The sequence below is a fragment of the Scatophagus argus genome, chromosome 1 (assembly GCF_020382885.2).
Source record: "Scatophagus argus isolate fScaArg1 chromosome 1, fScaArg1.pri, whole genome shotgun sequence".
NCBI classification, from domain to species: domain Eukaryota; kingdom Metazoa; phylum Chordata; class Actinopteri; family Scatophagidae; genus Scatophagus; species Scatophagus argus.
Window position 1 is genome coordinate 18497139 of NC_058493.1, and position 20288 is coordinate 18517426.

The window sequence follows — 20288 nt, forward strand, 5'->3', positions numbered from 1 at the left end:
ACTTGGCACTTGGCACTTGGTTATTTCGACTGATACCTTAAGGGTATTGAGTACTGATACCCAACCCTAATAATTAGTCATATTTCACATCATTAGCCAGTTTGTTCAAGCTTAATTTTCACATTTATGATGAAACTCTTGCTCTGCTCACATCTGTATTGACTTTTTTTCCCACTCAAACCCAGAGCCCCAGGGCCTCAGAAGCCTCAGTCCAATGTAGCTGATGACATTGTGCGCTCCAACCATTATGACCCTGATGAGGACGAGGACTACTACAGGAAACAGCTGTCTTACTTTGACAAGCTCCAGGCTGGTCCTAACAAACCCCAGGCACAAGCAACCCACAACTACCCAAGGTGATGTTCATTTGCATCCACATTTCTAGTCGGCCTGAATACAGTTTGTAAATGAAAAATTTCCCTCTTGCCCGCATAGTAACTATATTTAGCATCCTTTGTAGTTTTTATATTTACATCTTGCTCATAGTTAGTGTGAATTACCAATTGATGGTTTTGATTTTGTGATACAGGACAGAGTCGGTCGAGAAACCAAGCCCAGTGGAGAAAAAATATGAACCAGTTCCCCAGGTGACGCCTTCTATGCCACCAGCCACACTGCCCAAACCTGCACCTGAAGGTAAGATTTTCTGTTTATTTTAAATAGTAGCAGGTATTTCATCTTATACAAGACTTTAATCATGTGGCGATGCATCTGTGTTTTTTTGTTTTATTTATCATACTGTGTGTTTTGTTTATTGAGAGACATTACCTGCTTCATATAAACGAAACATACATGCACTATTCAGTGACATACTGTCGAGCTCTTTGACTGATCCTCGTGGCTCTTCCACAGCCAAGCTTCCTGCCCGAGAAGACACTGTCCAGACCAACTTCCTGCCTCACAAGAGTTTCCCTGAGAAATCTCCCGTGAACGGCACTACTGAGCAGCCTCCAAAAACAGTCACCAACACCGGAGCTCCACAAGTATCCAGCTACAACCGCTACACGCCCAAGCCCTACACCACATCTGCCAAGCCTTTTGCACGCATGTTTGACAGTCCTAAATTCAACCACAACCTTCTGCCCAATGACAAGCCGGAGATTGCTCCAAAGGTAAGCAGATGTTGACCAGTAGTCGTTCTTGTGAAGCACTCTAAAAGGAGTCAAATAAATAAATAGCTACAGGAGTTGTCATTTGCTGTTTGTAAACGTACCAGAGAAAGAAAGCCGATTGGTTAGTGTCATTCTAGATTGTGAAATGGCTAACAATTAAAAACAAGACCTGGGAATGAGACTATGAACTATTCTCCAGAGTTGCTGACACTCGGAAACATCCCCAGCACAGCAAACTACTAAGTAAATAAGAAAATACAGGGAGAGGGTCTCCACCAGTGGCGGGCCATCAGGGCCATCAGGACCAGCAAGTCCTTCTCTGCTGGCCTAAACACTATCGGAAGCACTGACTTACATTTACAACCAAATTTCTAATATTTGTTGCATGAAATTGTATTAATTTATTCCCAACAGTTTATTCTCTTCATTTCGTAGCATTGCTCTCGACTGCACCGCTTCCCGTACGTGTATGTGGATGTTCGATTTTTGTCCAATCAGATTTCAGCCTCTGTGCGTTGCCATGTCAGTCTAATCTGCCCAGAGCCTTCAGAATCAGTAGAGCTGGCCCACGCAATTTAGACTGTTTAAGCCATTGACTGTTTCTTTAACCAGTCAGATTTCAGAATCCTTGCTGTGTTTCTTGTTGTATTAATAATGGTAATTATCCTTAACACACGAAATGCCACTCTCTAATGCCACGCCTTGTCATATTGCATTTTTTAGTATTGATGGGTTTTTTTGATAATTGCGATGTGATAGTGGTTGTATTAAGAGGTGGACTAAGTCAGGTATGTCCCCACTGAAGGCCCAGGTACCAAATGCACGGCCTGCCACTGGTCTCCACAGATACTGACACTGCCACACTCTCCCCTGGGTCATTAGTGATGACTGGGAGGGGATATCCTAGTCTAGTTTTGAAAAAAAGTATCATTTAAAATGTAAATTGAAGCTGCTACCGTGAAAACGAAAGGAACATTTGTCACCAGTGCAATGTACAGCAAGGTATTCTAGCTGTTTGGGGCAAATAAATGCAAATAATTTCCACGGTCAAACTTGGGTGATGCGGTCAATACTTTGCTTTCTGTGAACATAAGTACATTTTGAATTGTATTAATGGAGAAAGATATTTCACTGTCAAGTCTCCTTCCCATGTAGTCAAATACTGACACTTAGTGACGCACAGCAACAGATGTCCCTGTGAATTATTTTTAAACACAGATAATGTTTGATTGGAATCCTCCTCCTTTGTCTACATAGATGTCTGTTTATTCTGTCTGGTTCCTGAAACTTAATCCACTTCTTTCAGCCATTCAGAATCATGAACTTTCCTTGGCTGTGATACACTGTGGTGCTTGAAAGTTTGTGAAGCCTTTCAAATTTTCTCTATTTTTTCATAAACATGGCCTAAAATGTGATCAGATTTTCACAGAAGTCCAAAAACTAGATAAAGAGAGCCAAACTAAACAAATGAAACTAAAATATTATATGCTTGTTACTTTTGCCACACACAAATATATAACACAGATCAGATCATTTTCCTCAATGAATACATGAACAAGCATGATATTTTAGTCTCATTTGTTTAATTTGGTTCTCTTTATCTGGTTTTTGGACTTCAGGCCATATTTGTGCAAAAATAGAGAACATTCTCAAGGGTTCACAATCTTCCAAGCACCACTGTAACTTATCATATGTAAAACTTCGCCATCTTGTGTTTGGAACAGGGCCACAGCTCAAGCCCAGTGAAACCTCAGATTCCCCCGCAGCCCCAGAACACAGACCATGACAGTGGTCTGGACACCTTCACTCGCACTATGGACCACCGCTCCAAACACCAGCACAATAACATCAACGCTGTGCCCAAGGCCATCCCTGTGAGGTAACAAACTCAATCTGACTGGAGATTAAATCTATATTAAAAAAAGAGAGAATGTGAATGTTAAAGAGAGCCCATTTATATTCATATCTGGCCAATTACTGGATGCAGTGGTGCTGTGGTTAGCACTGTCATCTCGCAGCACTAGGATTCCAAGTTCTACAGGTCAAATCCGAGCCTGGGCTCTTCTGTGCAGAGTTTGCATGTTCTCCCTGTTATAATATGAATCTGTATTTTTTTTATTAATAACCCTTGCAAGTAATCAGATAAATGAAATAGAGTAAAAAGTATAATATACGATACTACTATGCAGTGGTGTGGAAGTATAAAATAGCAGAAATACTCAAGTACAATGTAAATACCTCTTTTACTGCAAATGATGAATTGGTTTCAAATATTAGACAGCTGTATCCTGGATTACTCTCTGTAATCGACATCAGCCCTGTAAAAAACATATTGGTTGATTCCTGGTGACAGTAAAGGTATCTGTCCTCCAGCCCCAGTGCCCTGGATGATAACGAAGATGAAGATGAGGGCCACACAGTGGTTGCGACAGCTCGAGGTATCTTCAACTCCAACGGTGGTGTCCTGAGCTCCATTGAGACAGGAGTCAGCATTATTATCCCACAGGGTGCCATCCCTGATGGTGTGGAGCAGGAGATCTACTTCAAGGTCTGCAGAGACAACAGCATCCTGCCACCACTAGACAAGGAAAAAGGTAACTTAACAAAGATGGAGAGACAGTTGAAGCCAGTTCAAATGGTCTCTGATATGCTGTATCTAAAGTAGGACTGTGTTGATTGATAGTCACATTGAGATGATCACCAAAATGTCCCTGCTGACATTAAGATGATATACATAAGAAATATTTGTATAATGTGTAAAATGACAATGTGAAAACATTGTGAAAGGTGGTTTTGGAGTTTTGAACCTACAGAGAATTATCACCTGAATCTGCTGCTGTACTTGGCTTTGCAGAGCTTTATAGTGAGTCTCAGCTCATTGATTATCTGTCCAGACTGCAGCTTTACTTTTATGCTTCACCCTCACAGCTCTTATAGCTGTGTTTTTGGCTGAAGTAGCTGTTTCAAGTTCTAAAATCCCACTTAACACTACGAGCTTGGCACTAAACAGCAGACAGACAAAGTCAGGGACTACCTGGTAAACACACTACACGGGCATTTATCAGATTAAGAGACAGCTGTTTCCCTTCAGAACTGGTTGAGAGTAAAAACTGTTAAAAGAGAATGAATATTGGACTTAAATTTGTCAATGACATTACTTAAAAAGAATGATAAGATTGCTGTGTACTGCTGGATGTGTAAAATGACGATGGTACAGTAATCTGAAATTATGGGCCAGCCTAAATCCCACACTGTCAAACAAACCTTTACCTTGACAGTGTGGGTGCTCAGCCAGCGCTGTAGGGGAAAAATTGCATCCAAGACCTGCTTGTGTGTTTTTACTTCCATCATCCTGAACTGAGTTTATAACCACATGTTGTGTTTGTGTGTTTTCAGGAGAGACTCTGCTCAGTCCTCTTGTGATGTGTGGACCTCATGGCCTCAAGTTTTTGAAGCCTGTGGAGCTACGCTTACCTCACTGTGCGTCTATGACCCCTGATGGTTGGTCTTTTGCTCTAAAATCCTCCGACTCCTCGTCGGGTATGCTTTGCTCTCTGTTCTTCTGGGGTCGTTTGGGCTGGCTGTGTGACAATATGAGAGATGTGGGTCACTGTTTAATCAGCTTTTACCCCTGGTGTTGGTTCTCTTCTTTCAAAAGTCAATTCTGTCAATTTTTAACAGAATATGTGGTCATATCTGACAATGTCTGAGAAACAATCTAGGGGGAAAATCTGTCTTTTTTTCTTAATTATGGCTTTGGTTGATTCATTTTCATCATTTATACTTGTTAACTCACTCAATCACCGGTTTTATTTTTTTTTTATGTTCAGATCATAGTCTCCTCATTTTTTCTACATGCTGAAATTACAGTTTTTCTTTCTTGGTTTTCAATCACCTTAACAAGTTTCTCTGATTTCGTTTAACATTCATGTGCCAAACACTTGGCTGTGCAATAATTTCATTTCATCTAGAAGAATTATAGTGCATGCTGCTCTGCCCAGAGTGATTTTTCTCACATAGCCACCCAAATCATGACCTGAAGAACAGCTTTTATAGATCTTCCAGAAACTGGGACACTGTCGTAACCAATAACGCTTGGGAAAAAAAAAAAGAAAAACAAAAGAAAAGTTACACAGAGACATCATGTTACCATGTCAAAATATAGTTCTCTAAATATATCTTCTAAAAGATCGGCCTCAGTTTGTTTACTCAAAGAAATTTTCACAGCTTTCAATGGTTACAAGAGGTGATTCAGACACTTCAATTTTCATTTTTTTGGTCTGATAGTCCAGGTAACTCACTTCTAAAATGGGATTTTTAATACTGTAGAAAATATTTTAAACAGTGCACTACCTAGTGAAGAATTTCCAAGTAAAAGTCAAATAAGTCCAAGTAAAACCACAATGCTGAGTGGGATACTGTTTGTGAAGTCTATGTTTATATTTAGCATCAACATGAATTTAGGACAGAAATTAGAATTAGAGGGAATTCTGCACAAATTACGTTTTTGTAAAATCAGAACTACTTAAAGTAGGTCATCGTTTACTGTATTGTAACATTTGAGAGCAACAGCTGAGGCTCATATTGAAGCTAAACTCCAGCTAACAAGGTTGAAGTTTTCTTAATACCGTCCTCCTCACACCCCGTCTTCGGAAACACTGATAATTTCGGCAGTGGTCAGGATTAGCTGCTAATTAGCCTCATTTTAAGGATGAGACTTGGAGGGCTGAATGAGATGTGAGCTCACTCCCGTTGTCCCGCTGAATTGTGGGAGGATTATCAGGCTGCGTTGTAATCCTCTTATTGTAAAGCAAGGCCACTCTCTGGCCTCCTCCTGTCCCCTCGGTGCTTTTCTTCCCGCTTTGCTTCTCTGCTTCTCCACTCTCCTCCTCTCTCAGTATGTGCCTCTCTTCTGTGTCTACTGTGTTATTCTGCAGATGATTGTGTTAACTTGAAAGCTGAAATCAGATCCGCAGTGGTGCCGTTTATCTCTAAAACTGGCTTCGGTTTATGTGGAAAAGAATTTGATTTGAAAATCACATGTACTCAAAGAGACTGACATCAAATTATGTGATAATTAATAATCCAACAAATTTATCAATAATGAAAAAGATGATAAAGTTGCAGCCTAAGGATACACACAATGTTTATGTTGAGAAAACACTTAGTGTAAAAACATTAATGTTTATTTTTTAAAAAAAAAAAAAATCTCCCCAGGGTACTGTTAATATTCATGTTGTGGGATTCTTTTTGGTATTGTGATTTGTCAAATAAATTTCTGTTGTTTAGGCAAAAACTGGCCTCTAAATGAAGATGTGAGATTTCCCCCAAATTGCTTGTACTAGCATTGCTAGTTCGACTGCAGCTGGCCACGTCATGCCAGTCCAATAAAAGCAAAAACGCCCCAAAAATATCTTAATTATTATTAAAAATCAAATTATGTCTGAATTATTCTAGAATGGCCAATCATAATCTGCTTTGGTTTCCCTCATTCCCACTCTGACAACTCGATGTGTGTGATCTGTGCTTTCAATACCTGAAGAACTGAGGGGAAAATTCACACCTGACCTCCTGAGGTGACGCCTCAGTCACTCAGAAAGTTCCAGCGATCAGTGTTCTTCAGCACACCGCCTTCTCTCTTCTGCAGTTGCTCCTGTTCAGTTTACAGTGTTTTACAAGAAAGTCTTTATTAGCGTCAGGGCCGCGTTGGCTCCCACACAGACTGTGTGTTTGTGTAGGAAAATGATGATGACTAGAAGACAGAATTTGAAAGCTGGCTAACTCCTCGAGCCGACATTAGCGCCTAGCATAAGCCCCCGCTCATGGGGCTTATGCTTGACCTAGCCAAGCACAGGCGTTTGTAGAAGAGGTTCTTGTTTGCATCAATCTTTAGAACTTGAAATAAAGGATTACATCTGAGTTATGTGTGTGGTCCCCCCCGTCCTCCCGTCCTGCTTTTATTTTGCCTCCCTGATCTCTGTTTCCCAGATTTTAGGACAAGATTGACAGTTTAAAGAGTGACAGTCAAAGTCAATGAGGAGCTTGTATTTCTACTGTCACATGTGTAGTTGGCCTCAGTGCGCCTCTGCTGAGTTGGCTCTGCTTACTCTGATTGATTACTGGAAATTTCCTCTTGGCACAGACCTGTATGTTTATAATTACATTTACTCTCAGACCTCAAAGTGACTGAGGTTTAATTCGCAGTGAACAAGGGGCTGGGGACATACAATTAAAAAAAATATGAAATTGCTTTTACTAGTCTCTTGTGTTGCTGTGCTTTGGATGTAGGCCACAAAACACTGTGATAATACCTAACATGTCTATTTCAGAAAACGAGCACAATCAAATTCTGCAGCCAGTGTTGTTGTTTAAGATGAGACGAGCTGAATTTGCTGTACAATGGATTTTGTTGTGTGAGGAGGAGTTTGCAAGTGAATAGTGCTTATAATTTGTTTTACGGCTTGAATTTTGTATTTTTTTTTTTTAAATAATCGGCACTCACATTCTCCCTCCCATCTGTCTGCCTGCAGGTGACCCAAAAAACTGGCAGAACAAATCTCTCCCCGGGGACCCCAACTATCTGGTGGGAGCCAACTGTGTTTCTGTGCTCATTGACCACTTTTAAGGACGGACCAGCAGGTGTGATGTTACTGAATGTGAAACCGAGAAGGCGGGGGGATGGATAAGATGAAGAAGATGGACACACGCGTGCACACACACACACACACACACACACACACACACACACATATTGGCGTATGAAGAAGACCCAGTCAGTGCTGTTTACTGCACCTGTATGGATGAAGGCGAGACGCTGATGATCGTTACAAGCTGTTCTTTAAAACTTTTTCCCAGTTTGAAGTTTTGATGTGAAATGAATCCAGTAATGCATGCCCCATGCCTCTGAGGATTGACACTGTGTATAAGGCAATGTTTAATGTCATTTTACCATGAATTTAGATGGCTGTGTCGGTATATTTATGCTATATATGCATACAGTATATATAGTAGTATAGAGAAGATTTTCTAAACGTTTTACTCATGAATTCAATTACCAGTTGACATATTTTTTTGTCAGTTGAGGTGACTCAATAAAAATGGTTTTTCTCCCTCGTTTTCCCCACACTGAGGAAATTTAAATGAAAGTCTGAGACAGACGTGAGGCGAAGCAGCGAAGGCGACTTTTGCATGTATCTGTTGAAGGCGTTGGCAAAACATGAGCTGGACATGAACCCAGGCAGCACACTTTTAGAGACGTTCTTCCGTCGCACCTCCCTTCTGCTCTTCCTCTTCCTACAGTAATACGTTGTAGCTTAATTTCTTACCGAATAGCACGTCTCTCCTTCCAGCCTGAGGGAGATCTATGCATGTTCTTTACTCAGGTCCAGTATTCTCCTCAGTTCCTTCTTCACATCTTTATCTCTTTCTATCTCTTACTCTCTCTCTCTCTCTCTGTGCACTCTTGCACTCACACACAAATAAGCAGTGATGCCTTATCTGCAGATTATTCACTTTTCATTGAGAGAAAAAAAAATAAGTTATGATAAATTAAGGTGTAATGTCATTTTTGTTTTGCCATTTCTGTGAACCCACTGTATAAATGAACTTGGGTTTAGCACACAATAACAGTTGATAAAGGATAACAAAGGTATGCTCATCTTTTATCCGCTATGCATTACTTAAAAAAAAATAAAATAAAAAATTACACAAACAGAAAAGAAGTGGCTGTAAATAAAGCTAGCATATTGCCTTGTTTCTTTTGTTTGTAAATGAACTTTTTGTATGTCTTTCTTTTTTGTATAAAACTTAGAGAAAACATGTTTTAAAAAGTGGAAGAAAGTGAACGTGGTTATCTTTGTATTCTGGATATATCCTCGAGCCTTGGAACTTGTAACCTAACAATAATGCATCACACCTTTTCTATCAATATATTCACACCGTGTTACAGTCACAGAAACGGGTCTTTTTATGGCTCTTTACAGATCAGGAATTTACTTAGAATAAAATACATTTAAAACATGTTCTTTTCAACAGGGTGTGCTCTGCTCAAAGTGTCCCCTCACTGATTTGTGATACTGGATGCTGTATCGTGTGCCCTTAAATGTATTTTTGTACTAATAGACAATATATTATGTATGGCACACCAGTTCCATTTTATTTTTTAGATATAACACAGCTTTAATTGGACATTAGCTCTTCACGTGTGGCTGATTTTTTTTTTCTTCTGCAACACAATTTTAAGTATACCACTGTATTAATAAATAAAATCATTTTGAAAGTAAAATGTGTGTCTTTGAGGAAGTTTTTTCATACAAAGTGTTTTTGTGTTTTTTTTCAGAGAGCTGTGGTCTTTGGCTCTGTGTGCATTTATGTATACGTACAGTGGCTTGCGAAACTATTTGGCCCCCTTGAACTTTGTGACCTTTTGACACATTTCAGGCTTCAAACATAAAGATATAAAACTGTAATTTTTTGTGAAGAAACAACAACAAGTGGGACACAATCATGAAGTGGAACAAAATGTATTGGATATTTTTAACTTTTTTAACAAATAAAAAATGAAAAATTGGGTGTGCAAAATCATTCAGCCCCATTGAGTTAATACTTTGTAGCGCCACCTTTTGCTGCGATTACAGCTGCAAGTCGCTTGGGGTATGTCTCTATCAGTTTTGCACATCGAGAAACTGATATTTTTGCCCATTCCTCCTTGCAAAACAGCTCGAGCTCAGTGAGGTTGGATGGAGAGCGTTTGTGAACAGCAGTTTTCAGTTCTTTCCACAGATTCTCAATTGGATTGAGGTCTGGACTTTGACTTGGCCATTCTAACACCTTGATATGTTTTTTGGTGAACCATTCCATTGTAGCTTTTGCTTTATGTTTTGGATCATTGTCTTGTTGGAAGACAAATCTCCGTCCCAGTCTCAGGTCTTTTGCGGACTCCATCAGGTTTTCTTCCAGAATGGTCCTGTATTTGGCTCCATCCATCTTCCCATCAATTTTAACCATCTTCCCTGTCCCTGCTGAAGAAAAGCAGGCCCAAACCATGATGCTGCCACCACCATGTTTGACAGTGGGGATGGTGTGTTGAGGGTGATGAGCTGTGCTGCTTTTACGCCAAACATAACGTCTTGCATCGTTGCCAAAAAGTTCGATTTTGGTCTCATCTGACCAGAGCACCTTCTTCCACATGTTTGGTGTGTCTCCCAGGTGGCTTGTGGCAAACTTTAAACAACACTTTTTATGGATATCTTTAAGAAATGGCTTCCTTCTTGCCACTCTTCCATAAAGGCCAGATTTGTGCAGTATACGACTGATTGTTGTCCTATGGACAGATTCTCCCACCTCAGCTGTAGACCTCTGCAGTTCATCCAGAGTGATCATGGGCCTCTTGGCTGCATCTCTGATCAGTCTTCTCCTTGTATGAGCTGAAAGTTTAGGGGGACGGCCAGATCTTGGTAGATTTGCAGTGGTCTGATACTCCTTCCATTTCAATATTATTGCTTGCACAGTGCTCCTTGGGATGTTTAAAGCTTGGGAAATCTTTTTGTATCCAAATCCAGCTTTAAACTTCTCCACAACAGTATCTCGGACCTGACTGGTGTGTTCCTTGTTCTTCATGATGCTCTCTGCGCTTTAAACAGACCTCTGAGACTATCACAGTGCAGGTGCATTTATACAGAGACTTGATTACACACAGGCGGATTCCATTTATCATCGTTAGTCATTTAGGTCAACATTGAATCATTCAGAGATCCTCACTGAACTTCTGGACAGAGTTTGCTGCACTGAAAGTAAAGGGGCTGAATAATTTTGCACGCCCAATTTTTCGTTTTTTTATTTGTTAAAAAAGTTTAAAATATCCAATAAAGTGTGTTCCACTTCATGATTGTGTCCCACTTGTTGTTGATTCTTCACAAGAAATTACAGTTTTATATCTTTATGTTTGAAGCCTGAAATGTGGAAAAAGGTCACAAAGTTCAAGGGGGCCAAATAGTTTCGCAAGCCACTGTATATATACACAAGTATGCAATGAAAGATTGTCTCTTAAACTGATATTTTATTTTCTTCAAAAAAAAAAATCATTTCATTAAGAAAATATCACTGAAAATAGAATATCTGAAGGTTGAATCTGGCAAATCCTGATGAGCATTTTTCACCAATTTGTCCAATTAGTCGTCCAAAGTCAGATATTCAGTTTATTATCCTAAGAAAATCTTCTGATCTTTGAGCAGCCAGTGATCCTCGTTTTTTAAAAAATGATTTTAAATGATTTAATTGATAAAATCATGTTAGATTTACTCTCTTTATCTAATCAATTAATTGACTTGAGTGTTGTTTGACTGTTTATCATCACTTTCACCGCTGGGTGGCGCAGGTGCGCTCTGAATGAGTCTACTGAACAACTGAACAAGGTCAGAAAAGCACAAGTCTTTCAGCTGTGATTTTCATGGCTCAGGACAGCCTACTCTTCTCAAAAGACAAACCACCATCCTACTTTAATATGAATGTTTTATTAGGCTACTTTTCGTCCTTACGTTTACTGACGTGGTAAAAATAATGTGATGAAGAAAGACAAATTTCAGACATTTTACTTTTCCATTTATCATCAGGACCTTAAAGTATTGCTGTTTCATAAGCAGACTGAAGTACTCCTTGAACATGTTTTGAGATTAAACATGTTCATCATTAAAAAGGCACCCCAATCCCTCCAAATTCCCAAGATAAATTAGAGGTTCGCTGTGATGATAATTCAAAAGAAAAGAAGGGGGGAAAAATCCTGCACACTTTCTCTGATCTTTCTCTCTGTTACTATTTTCTCCCTTAATATTGGACACTTCGACCTCTTAAGGCCTCCAGCCGTCAGTGAGCCATTCATCAACGTGCTGGCCGTCTAATTTCCCGGAGCTCTTTAGGCAGATTCTTCACCAGGTGTGTCGCAGTTACAACCAGCCGGTGACGGACTGCTGATGACCGAGTCTATTCTCTGTTCAGTGACAATGCAATGGACCGTGTTGATCTACACTTTTGTTTTAGAAAAAGGCGACCCCACCTGCGCGTAAAATAACATCTCCTCCTCTGATGACTTTCACGGGGAACATATACAATACAGGCTGTGCGGCCGTTTCATGGAACAGAAAATATGCGCTCTTTTCTTCTCTAAACGAACTAAAATCTCGGTAGGCTGACACACTTCTGACGGTCCCTCCGCGTTTTCACCCAGCAGCACGGCTGCATCACGAGCAACGGCAGCAAATCAGGCGCAGGTTTTTTGGATGTTGCCTGATAGTAAAAGCTCCCACCTCCCTCCCTTTCTTCACTATCGTAGTAAAACAGGCTCCGTGCTGTTCGTCGCCATGCAGACGCGCGCAGTGGCACATCTCCAATACGCAGTGAGCATCTCCTGTCCGGGCTTTTAGCTCCGCTGTCGGTCGGTGCCTCACACAGAAAAAAAAAACGCTGCGGATATTCAGACATCTAAAACCCAGAAATATCTTCGTGGTTTCCGTTTATTCCCCGAGTAAGATCAGGCTTTTCTTTCTTTCTTTCTTTGCACGCGTCTTATCCAGGCTTCATCTCTCGCTTTCGAGTTGGAGAGCCTGCAGGGGCGAGCAGGACAGCATGACAATGGTGCAAAGCTGGTTGACAGCAGGATGGTGCGTTTTCGTTCTGTCTGTGCGTTTTGGGTTTTGAGGAATGGGCTCCTTACCGAATCAGCCGCAGAGAACTCCGGCGTTTTATTTGACACATTTCGCCTTGAAAACCTCCCTACTTTCCGTGTGTGTTATGGTAAACATCTGGTGCCTCTACCAGCGCTCTCTTTTCTCACCTTTCTCCTCCCATCCGCCGCAGCGCATCTCTAATTGGAGCGACTCCCAGCATCTTAATTGATGGAAATCATCTACGTCGGACACTGACTTCGAGTTGCATCGTTTTACCAGCGCAGTGCGGGCTGAGACGCAGCGACTCTTCCGTTTGTGGATGTCATTGTCCTTTATCGGTACTGCTGTAGCTGTTCGTCGTACCCTTCAGTGACAATGCCGCTGAACGCGCTGCCCCGCGGCGGCGGCGGCGGGAGCAGCAGCAGCGGCGGCGGCGGCCCGGGGTCCCTGAGCCCGGCGTCGCTCTCCCGCAGCTTGTCCCGACTTAGGGAGTACCGGACTCGAACGAGGATCATGCTGGCTCTGGGAGTCTCTCAGATGGTCCTGGGGAGTCTCATCCTGGCCGTCAGCTTCGCGGCTCTGGCTCTCACCACATCACCCAGGGTCCGGCACTCCTGCCCCTTCTGGGCAGGTTTCTCTGTGAGTACAACATTTAACACCATGCTGCTCTTTTCTGGCGACAGGAGTCAAGTTTTCATCACATAGAGAACAGGAAAAACGATATAGTAGCTCTAAAGAGTGTATGCATTGAGACAACATGAAATCATGACAGGGGTGTTGTTTATTTTGTTTTATTCAGCATCTATGACAGAGGGATGTTTGCCCCATATCACAACATTGGCCTCATGGACTACTGACCATAACTCAGGATTGTGTGGACTGTGGTTTGAAGAAAGGTCCAGTTTGTTTTTCTCAGGCAGGGAGCTAATTGGTGTGTCACTGCCGGGAAAAGAAGAAAAAAAGTGTTACAGAGTACTACTGTACTCCGTGTACAGTGAAATGTACTGGGGAGAATGGTCGTTGAGATGTTGTGTTTTTCTTCTTTTGAAATTTTCATGGTGCTTTCTGTAAATATTTATGAATGCACGCTTGCCTTATTTCCTGCCAGAGACCCGGAGTCCATTAATTATAGAGGCAGTGGGGCAGAGTGCAGGGGTGAAGGGAGGTCTGTGGACCAAGGGGCCATCTGTATATGTGTGTGTGTGTGTGTGAGAGAGAGAGAGCATGAGAGGACATGTGTTAGGCCCTATATGTGTTGCAGTGTATAGTTACAGGGGAGTGGAAAGTCGCCGCAGGGCTCAGAGGGCAAAGGTCAGTGCACATTCTCGATCAGCGCCTCGAGCTGGTTTGACAAAATCAGGCCAGTCAGCCTGTTGTTGGGCTGCAACTTGCCGTCAGTTACGTTTGTCAGCCAGAACCTGATGCATTTTGTTGCCCTGACACACTGGCTCATGGAGACATCAACTGTGTGCATTGCGTCAGTTTTGCCACAGAAAAGGTTACCTTTCTAAATGCAACTTGAGGTTTTTCTCGCCTGCTTCTGTAGCTCACGGTAACAAACCTGAATGTATCTGTGGAGAACTTTGACTTCTGGTATTTTCTTATGACTCTAAGTCATTATTGAGACTGTATGGTCGTTCTTTAGGTCGACAGATGCTGTAAAGTGTAAAACTAAGAAGGGATGGTTCATGTTTTTTGAAGTGAGGTTGCATGAGGTGCTGATCCATTATCAACATGTTACCTACGGCAAAAAAATGAAAGAGTACTGGTGTATAAGATTTAAGGAAGGAATCAGGTGCTGGAAACAAATAGCTTGCCTGCAGAAAGGACCTTCAGCCTCAGTGGTGCCAGACGATGTGGTCGAGACCACTCTGGCGATGAAAGTGATTTGCCCACAAGCAGTCAGACGAGTGGAAGTCACTCTTTGTAAAGCAGGAAACGCAGCTGGATGACTTTAAAATCCTCGCATTCATGTCCTTTATGTCAAACATGTGGGCTGGAAAAAGATCTTTCAGCGCTCCCGAAGTCCTGAGTCCTGCTTTTACATTTTGCCTTAAATGTCAGCTTCTAAAAGTAGAACATGCGGCATCTGAGGTTATTAGAAAGTGTCTGGAAGCTTGGCTTTGTATAAATAAGACAAATCAGCAGCATCCAATTAGTTGGGATGGGATTCCTTTCATGGCTCTGCTCTGTGATTTAGTCTGATAATATGAGTGTGTTTGCAGACAGAAGCTTGCCTTGTGTAGCTTTAAGGCTGTGTAGAGCGACTCTGTTCCTCATTTTACAGAAGGAGAGTTTTCTTTGTCTCTGCCTCAACACGCGTGAGTGTGTAACAGCGGTTAATAGTCGTCATGGTGCCATTATCCTGAATATCTGCTACGGATGCTTTGATGCAGTGTGTCCTTGTTCAAGCTGAGGTCCTTTTATTAGATTAAATAGTTAATTTGACCCTCTGATGTCCTGCAGACTGATTACTCTCAGCTTCTTGATTGAGCATGTAGCTTTAACTCGCACTGGACTCTGAAGCTTTAGGTTGAGCTTCCTGACATGTTGGTGCACTTGGTGCGTGAGGAAGATGACAACAAATCCTCAACCTGTCTGTACTTGTGTGTGTGTGGTGTGTGTGCGCGCGCACGCTCTGTAAGTGTTTCAGTGTGTGTGTGTAGTCACTGTGGGACATCATTAAGAATCTCTGTGATGACTGGTATTGTGGGATTTCATCACAATCACAGCGAGAGAAGGCGTAATCTCTGCTTCCTACACGGAGCAATCACCCAGCCTGGCTGTCCCTCCTCCTACACACACACACACACACACACACACACTCAGAGATACACAAATATATCCCACCTCAGTGCATATCCATCCATCTGCCTCCCCATTTTGTGTTACCCTGAGTCATGTGTGCCGTGTGGGCCAACAGAGATTGATCCTACAAATATCCTGCTCTTTGTCGCACCTAACTCAAGGCCTGTAATCATCCCACTCCCCTGCTGTAACTCGTTAGCCGAGCAGACGAGCAGCTAGTCGCACTCGCTTCCTGGAAATGTGATTCTTGGTGACAAAAAAGATGATGCAGAACCGTAACGATCTGATTTACATGTGCAGACCGCACAAAGCGTGCTGTCGTTTCCACTCTGCTGCGTTCAGCCAGGTTATCGGCAGCTTTACCTTTTGGCGGTGAATCACGCCGCCCTGCCAGGTTTTTGGCCAATAAATGAGGCGAGGTGGTCAAGGGAGCCAAAAGGCCGCTGCAGCTGTCTGCAGCTGACACGCAGAACAAATTAGCGTTCACCTCACATCTCCACGAATTAAACTCGGCACTGATGCAAGAGTCCAACCACACATATGCTGATACACAAGCCGCCTCTTTTCTTTTTTTTTCCTCTTTCTCACTTCCTGTCACAGAGAATAAAGACAGTTTGGGCAGAATATGTGAACATGCAAATCAGATCGGAAGTTATTGCAAGCGTCATTCACGAATTGGCATTAGGTTTTAATGCTTTCTGTCTCCTTTCCTTTCCTCTCATCTCCTCTCGGTGCTCAGGAGAAGGATTTTCTTCTCCTTTTTCTCCCCTCCCCCGCTCTCCTGGCTGTGTGGTAGAAGATGAATGTGGATTTTGTGTACAGCCTCTCTGAAAGTAACACTCCAACATCCCAAAGCTACGGACTGCACCACAACAAGGAGGGCTTAAGACCGTATTCGTGGTGTTTGTTGTGAGGCAGCATTTCCAGCACCAGCAGTCAGCAAAGTCTGCGCTAATCTGCCCGAGTGTACATTGTGTGTCTGTGTGTTTGAATAGCAGCCTCCAAAGTGTTTTTGCTGGTTAGTTGTTGTGTTGTGGGGGCATAGTGTGTGTGTGTGTGTGTGTGTGTGTGTGTGTGTGTGTGTAAGGATGGTCCACGCTGCTGTAAAGCTGATTTTTAGCTACCCTTGTGGCTCTAAAGGATGTTGCTGTGTTGGTTTTGCTGGGTTTCAACTTAAATATTTCAACATGTATTGATGAACTTCCGTGAAATGTTTTGGTTTTTTAACAAAAAAAAAGAGAAAACAAAACAAAACATGTTGGATGAATCCTACAGACTTTGATGTTCCTCTGACTTTTCATTTAGTGTCACCAGTTTTTTCATTTATCCTATGAAATACCTCAGCGTGTGCGGGGAAAACCGCCTCAAAGTGTTATACATTTTTTGTTCCCAGATGATGTTTATTTTTGATTTATGACAAAATACCAACAAAGATCTAAACACAAAAACAGAGCTGCTGTGTTTTGTGTTTTCTTCTGAGACCAGAAAGTCAGGAAAATAGAGGAGATGATGCAAACACGCATCAACAGTTTGCCTCTGCAAAGTGCTGCTAAACCTCTTATAGGAAATTATTTTAGAGGAAAGTGGAAATTTTGGGCATGTCTAATCAGGCTGCTGCAGGAAAATCTTGTTTGCCATGTTTTTCATGACTGGCCTGAGTGAAGAACATGAGGAGAGGAGGAGTTCTCATAGCAGATGAAGACAAAGAGGCAAAAATGTTTGGTTTAATTGCTTAGTTGCTGGGATCTGCTGTCTCTGCAACAAGAGACTGTGCATCATCATTAATTAACTGGCTTATTAGGCTTAGGTAGTGTCCTGGCAGCACACACACACACACACAGATACAGAGGGGTGTGTGTGTGTGTGTTTGTGGTTCAAAGTATTGAGGTTTTAGTCTTCAGAGTTGCTTAAAATATTGTCATCGTTTTGATGATGAGATGTGCTGAACATGAATGAGGTAAATACAGATGTACTTGCTGTCAGGAGTACTGAGGCTCTGTCGCTGATGACTCATAACATCAGTAATCAGTAGCTTTTCTCTGCCTTTAAAGTGACGGTCAAAACTTCCACCACAGTGTCCAGCAAGTGTGAAGCTTTTTATTTGGCTTTGTGTGTGTGTGTGTGTGTTTGTGTGTGCATGATTTTACAAAATGTTCATTATGAGTCACAGTTTCAGGTCCAGTGAAAGTCCTTATCATGATGTAGTGCACGAAGAGTCAACAAACACATCAGTGTGTTACTCAGCTTAGATACGTGTTGATAGATTTTCTTTTTTCTTTTCCCAGCGAAGTAATTTGTGTCCTCTCGGTGTCACTCGCCTTTCTTTGCTGAGTTTATTTTCCGCTCTGTAATTGGGAACGTTTTACTGTCTTCTTGTAAAACTTATCGAGCCAGTAGCTCTTGATGCAGAGAGCTGCTGTGGAAGGAGAAGAATTTCAAGTGTGAATAAACAGAATGAGGTGGTTACAGGTGCTGTCGTCTTTAGCACGTGGCCATTGAAACAGATGCAGCTGCAACCAAAACAAATATGTTTTCATTTGTGTTAAAAGCTACGACATTATAGTTCAGCAAGGTTTAATGCGTAAATCCACCAAAGGGTCGGATTCAGATCAGTGTATAACCTTCATTAGGGTGCAGGGAACTATTAAAGGGCGGCACGACTCTTCATAGAAAGAGGGTTCCAGGTTCGAATCCCAGTCTGGGCCCTTCTATGTGGAGTTTGCATGTTCTCCCTGTGCCTGCGTGGGTTTTCTCCGGGTTCTCCGGCTTCCTCCCACAATACCAAAAACATGCACATTAGGTTAATTGGCTACTCTAAATTGCCCCTAAGTGTGAGTGTGAGAGTGTGTGGTTGTCTGTCTTTGTGTGTTGGCCCTGCGATTGACTGGCGACCAGTCCAGGGTGAACCCCGCCTCTCGCCTGTAGTCAGCTGGGATAGGCTCCAGCTCCCCTACGACCCTGACGGATAAGCGGTATAGAAAATGGATGGATGGATGGAACTGTTAAAGGCTCAGTTCACCCAAAATAGTCATATTACATTGAAGTTGAATGGAAAATTTGTTTGTGGTATTCACAGCACTGAAATGTATGGAAGAAAAAAAAAATCAAAAGCAATACAACTTTAGGGTGACATTGCCCTGGTTATTAACAACTCATTGTGTCATTGTTTTTAAATATTTGTACCTTAGGATGTCAGATATCTCAAACTCTGGACAAATAAAACCCAAACTGCCTCAGGGGAAATCCTCTTCTTGCATGACACCCAGTGGAGAAGAGCACATATCTTTCTCATGTTATATTTAAGTCATAAGTGTATATTATGCAACAGCGTCGAGTTGCAAACAGTGTGACAAAAGGCATTAATCTGTGACTCGACACGGTGTTCTCCACTGGGCTGTTTGTTGTTTTGATGCACCCATTTATTCCCAGCTGTCAATAGAGGACGTGGCTCCTCAGCTGCTTCACTCATCTTGTCGGTTCAGATTAAATGGAGAGTGTGGTCAGCACTCATGCTCTCAGAGCAGAGCGCTCTTCGCTCTCTCTCGGCTGGACTCGCGGCCCGTCTTAAATCTCACATTGATCAGCTAATGAGATGGGTACCATCAATCATCAAACTGGTGTTTACTTTCATTTTTACTTGACCCGTTGGTGGTTTTCTGACATCTCTGCAGTGACCTCACTCTTGTGTTTAGAGCGGCCGTGCGGAGTGATGATGTCATGTAGTTTTAGCGGTCGGTCCATCCCAAGGTGTCGCTGAACCGTTGTAATTCACTTTCCTGCCGCACCTTTCCATAATCAGTAAGTGGACACTCGGCCTCCTGCTCGTCATTACTCTGAGGACCCTCCAGTGCCTCCTGCCCCCACTCCAGTGCTACCAGTGAACACCATAATGGTGGAGAGAACAGTTTGTCCTTGCTACCACTTCATCTCGCACACACATGCAGTACACAGCGTTCGAGAGAGAGGCTCTAATATTTCAAGTTGTCAACTTCGCTTAATTCCCCATCTCACTGTGCTTTGCTGTTACTCGCTGGAGGTGCATGCAGACTTTCTGCATCATCTTGTTCCTCCATCCACTCGTACTCCTGATATTTTTGGGTTGTTTCATGATCAGTGTTCGACACCACCGGGAACCCGATGATCTGAGATCCGTTAAAAGATTAAGAAGTGCTTTTATTGCGTGTTGTTCCCTTCTGTCCCCCCGAAGTATGTTCATGTCTTTAGAACACATCTGCAGAGATCTTTACATACTCCACATTGATAAGAATTTGCGCTTACACGTGTGTGCACATACATTACAGAAATGTAACGCGTGTGTGCACATACTTAACATTTCTGTGCATCTGACCTCTTTGTATTCACAGACACTTTCATGGGAGCACACGCATCAAATGCAAACAGCTTCCATTGTGCATCGTTTTGATGTTTGAAGAGTGAAGCTGGTTGATTGGATGAAAGCTGTGTTTTGTTCTTGCTTTTTTTGTGCACATTTTCTGACCTGAACTGACCAGGCAAACACATACTGGAGGACAGAAAGAGGGAGCCGAGCTAACGTGTTTGGTCATGTGTTTGGGGAGATTTGTCGTGCATATTCTGAATGTATGGTGTTTATATTCTTGTATGTGCATACATCACAGATGTCTGTCATAAAGCCACCTTTTCTCTCCCTGCCTGCTCTTGCTTTGTAGTGCGCCTGTGTGTTAGTCTG

At 42.3% G+C, this 20288-nt stretch overlaps 2 protein-coding genes across 20 annotated transcripts in view; both read left to right on the top strand.

Moving 5' to 3' along the window:
- Positions 1 to 9367, top strand: part of tjp1a (tight junction protein 1a) — a 111377-nt gene extending 102010 nt beyond the window's left edge. For 10 of the 14 annotated variants that reach the window (XM_046388735.1, XM_046388753.1, XM_046388743.1 and 7 more), the window contains 7 exons: positions 186 to 356; positions 530 to 636; positions 853 to 1112; positions 2837 to 2991; positions 3486 to 3706; positions 4509 to 4652; positions 7643 to 9367. In XM_046388735.1, coding sequence (XP_046244691.1) covers positions 186 to 356; positions 530 to 636; positions 853 to 1112; positions 2837 to 2991; positions 3486 to 3706; positions 4509 to 4652; positions 7643 to 7737 — 1153 coding nt within the window. In that variant the 3' untranslated portion in view covers positions 7738 to 9367. The remainder of the gene's footprint in view (positions 1 to 185; positions 357 to 529; positions 637 to 852; positions 1113 to 2836; positions 2992 to 3485; positions 3707 to 4508; positions 4653 to 7642) is intronic. The other 4 variants (XM_046388708.1, XM_046388779.1, XM_046388718.1 and 1 more) reach the window with 2 other exon arrangements.
- A 2544-nt stretch (positions 9368 to 11911) lies between these two features.
- fam189a1 (family with sequence similarity 189 member A1) overlaps positions 11912 to 20288 on the top strand; it is a 73511-nt gene continuing 65134 nt past the window's right edge. For 3 of the 6 annotated variants that reach the window (XM_046388887.1, XM_046388922.1, XM_046388915.1), the window contains exon 1: positions 12150 to 13411. In XM_046388887.1, coding sequence (XP_046244843.1) covers positions 13148 to 13411 — 264 coding nt within the window. In that variant the 5' untranslated portion in view covers positions 12150 to 13147. Of the gene's footprint in view, positions 12042 to 12149; positions 13412 to 20288 lie in introns of those variants that run through there. The other 3 variants (XM_046388908.1, XM_046388895.1, XM_046388903.1) reach the window with 3 other exon arrangements.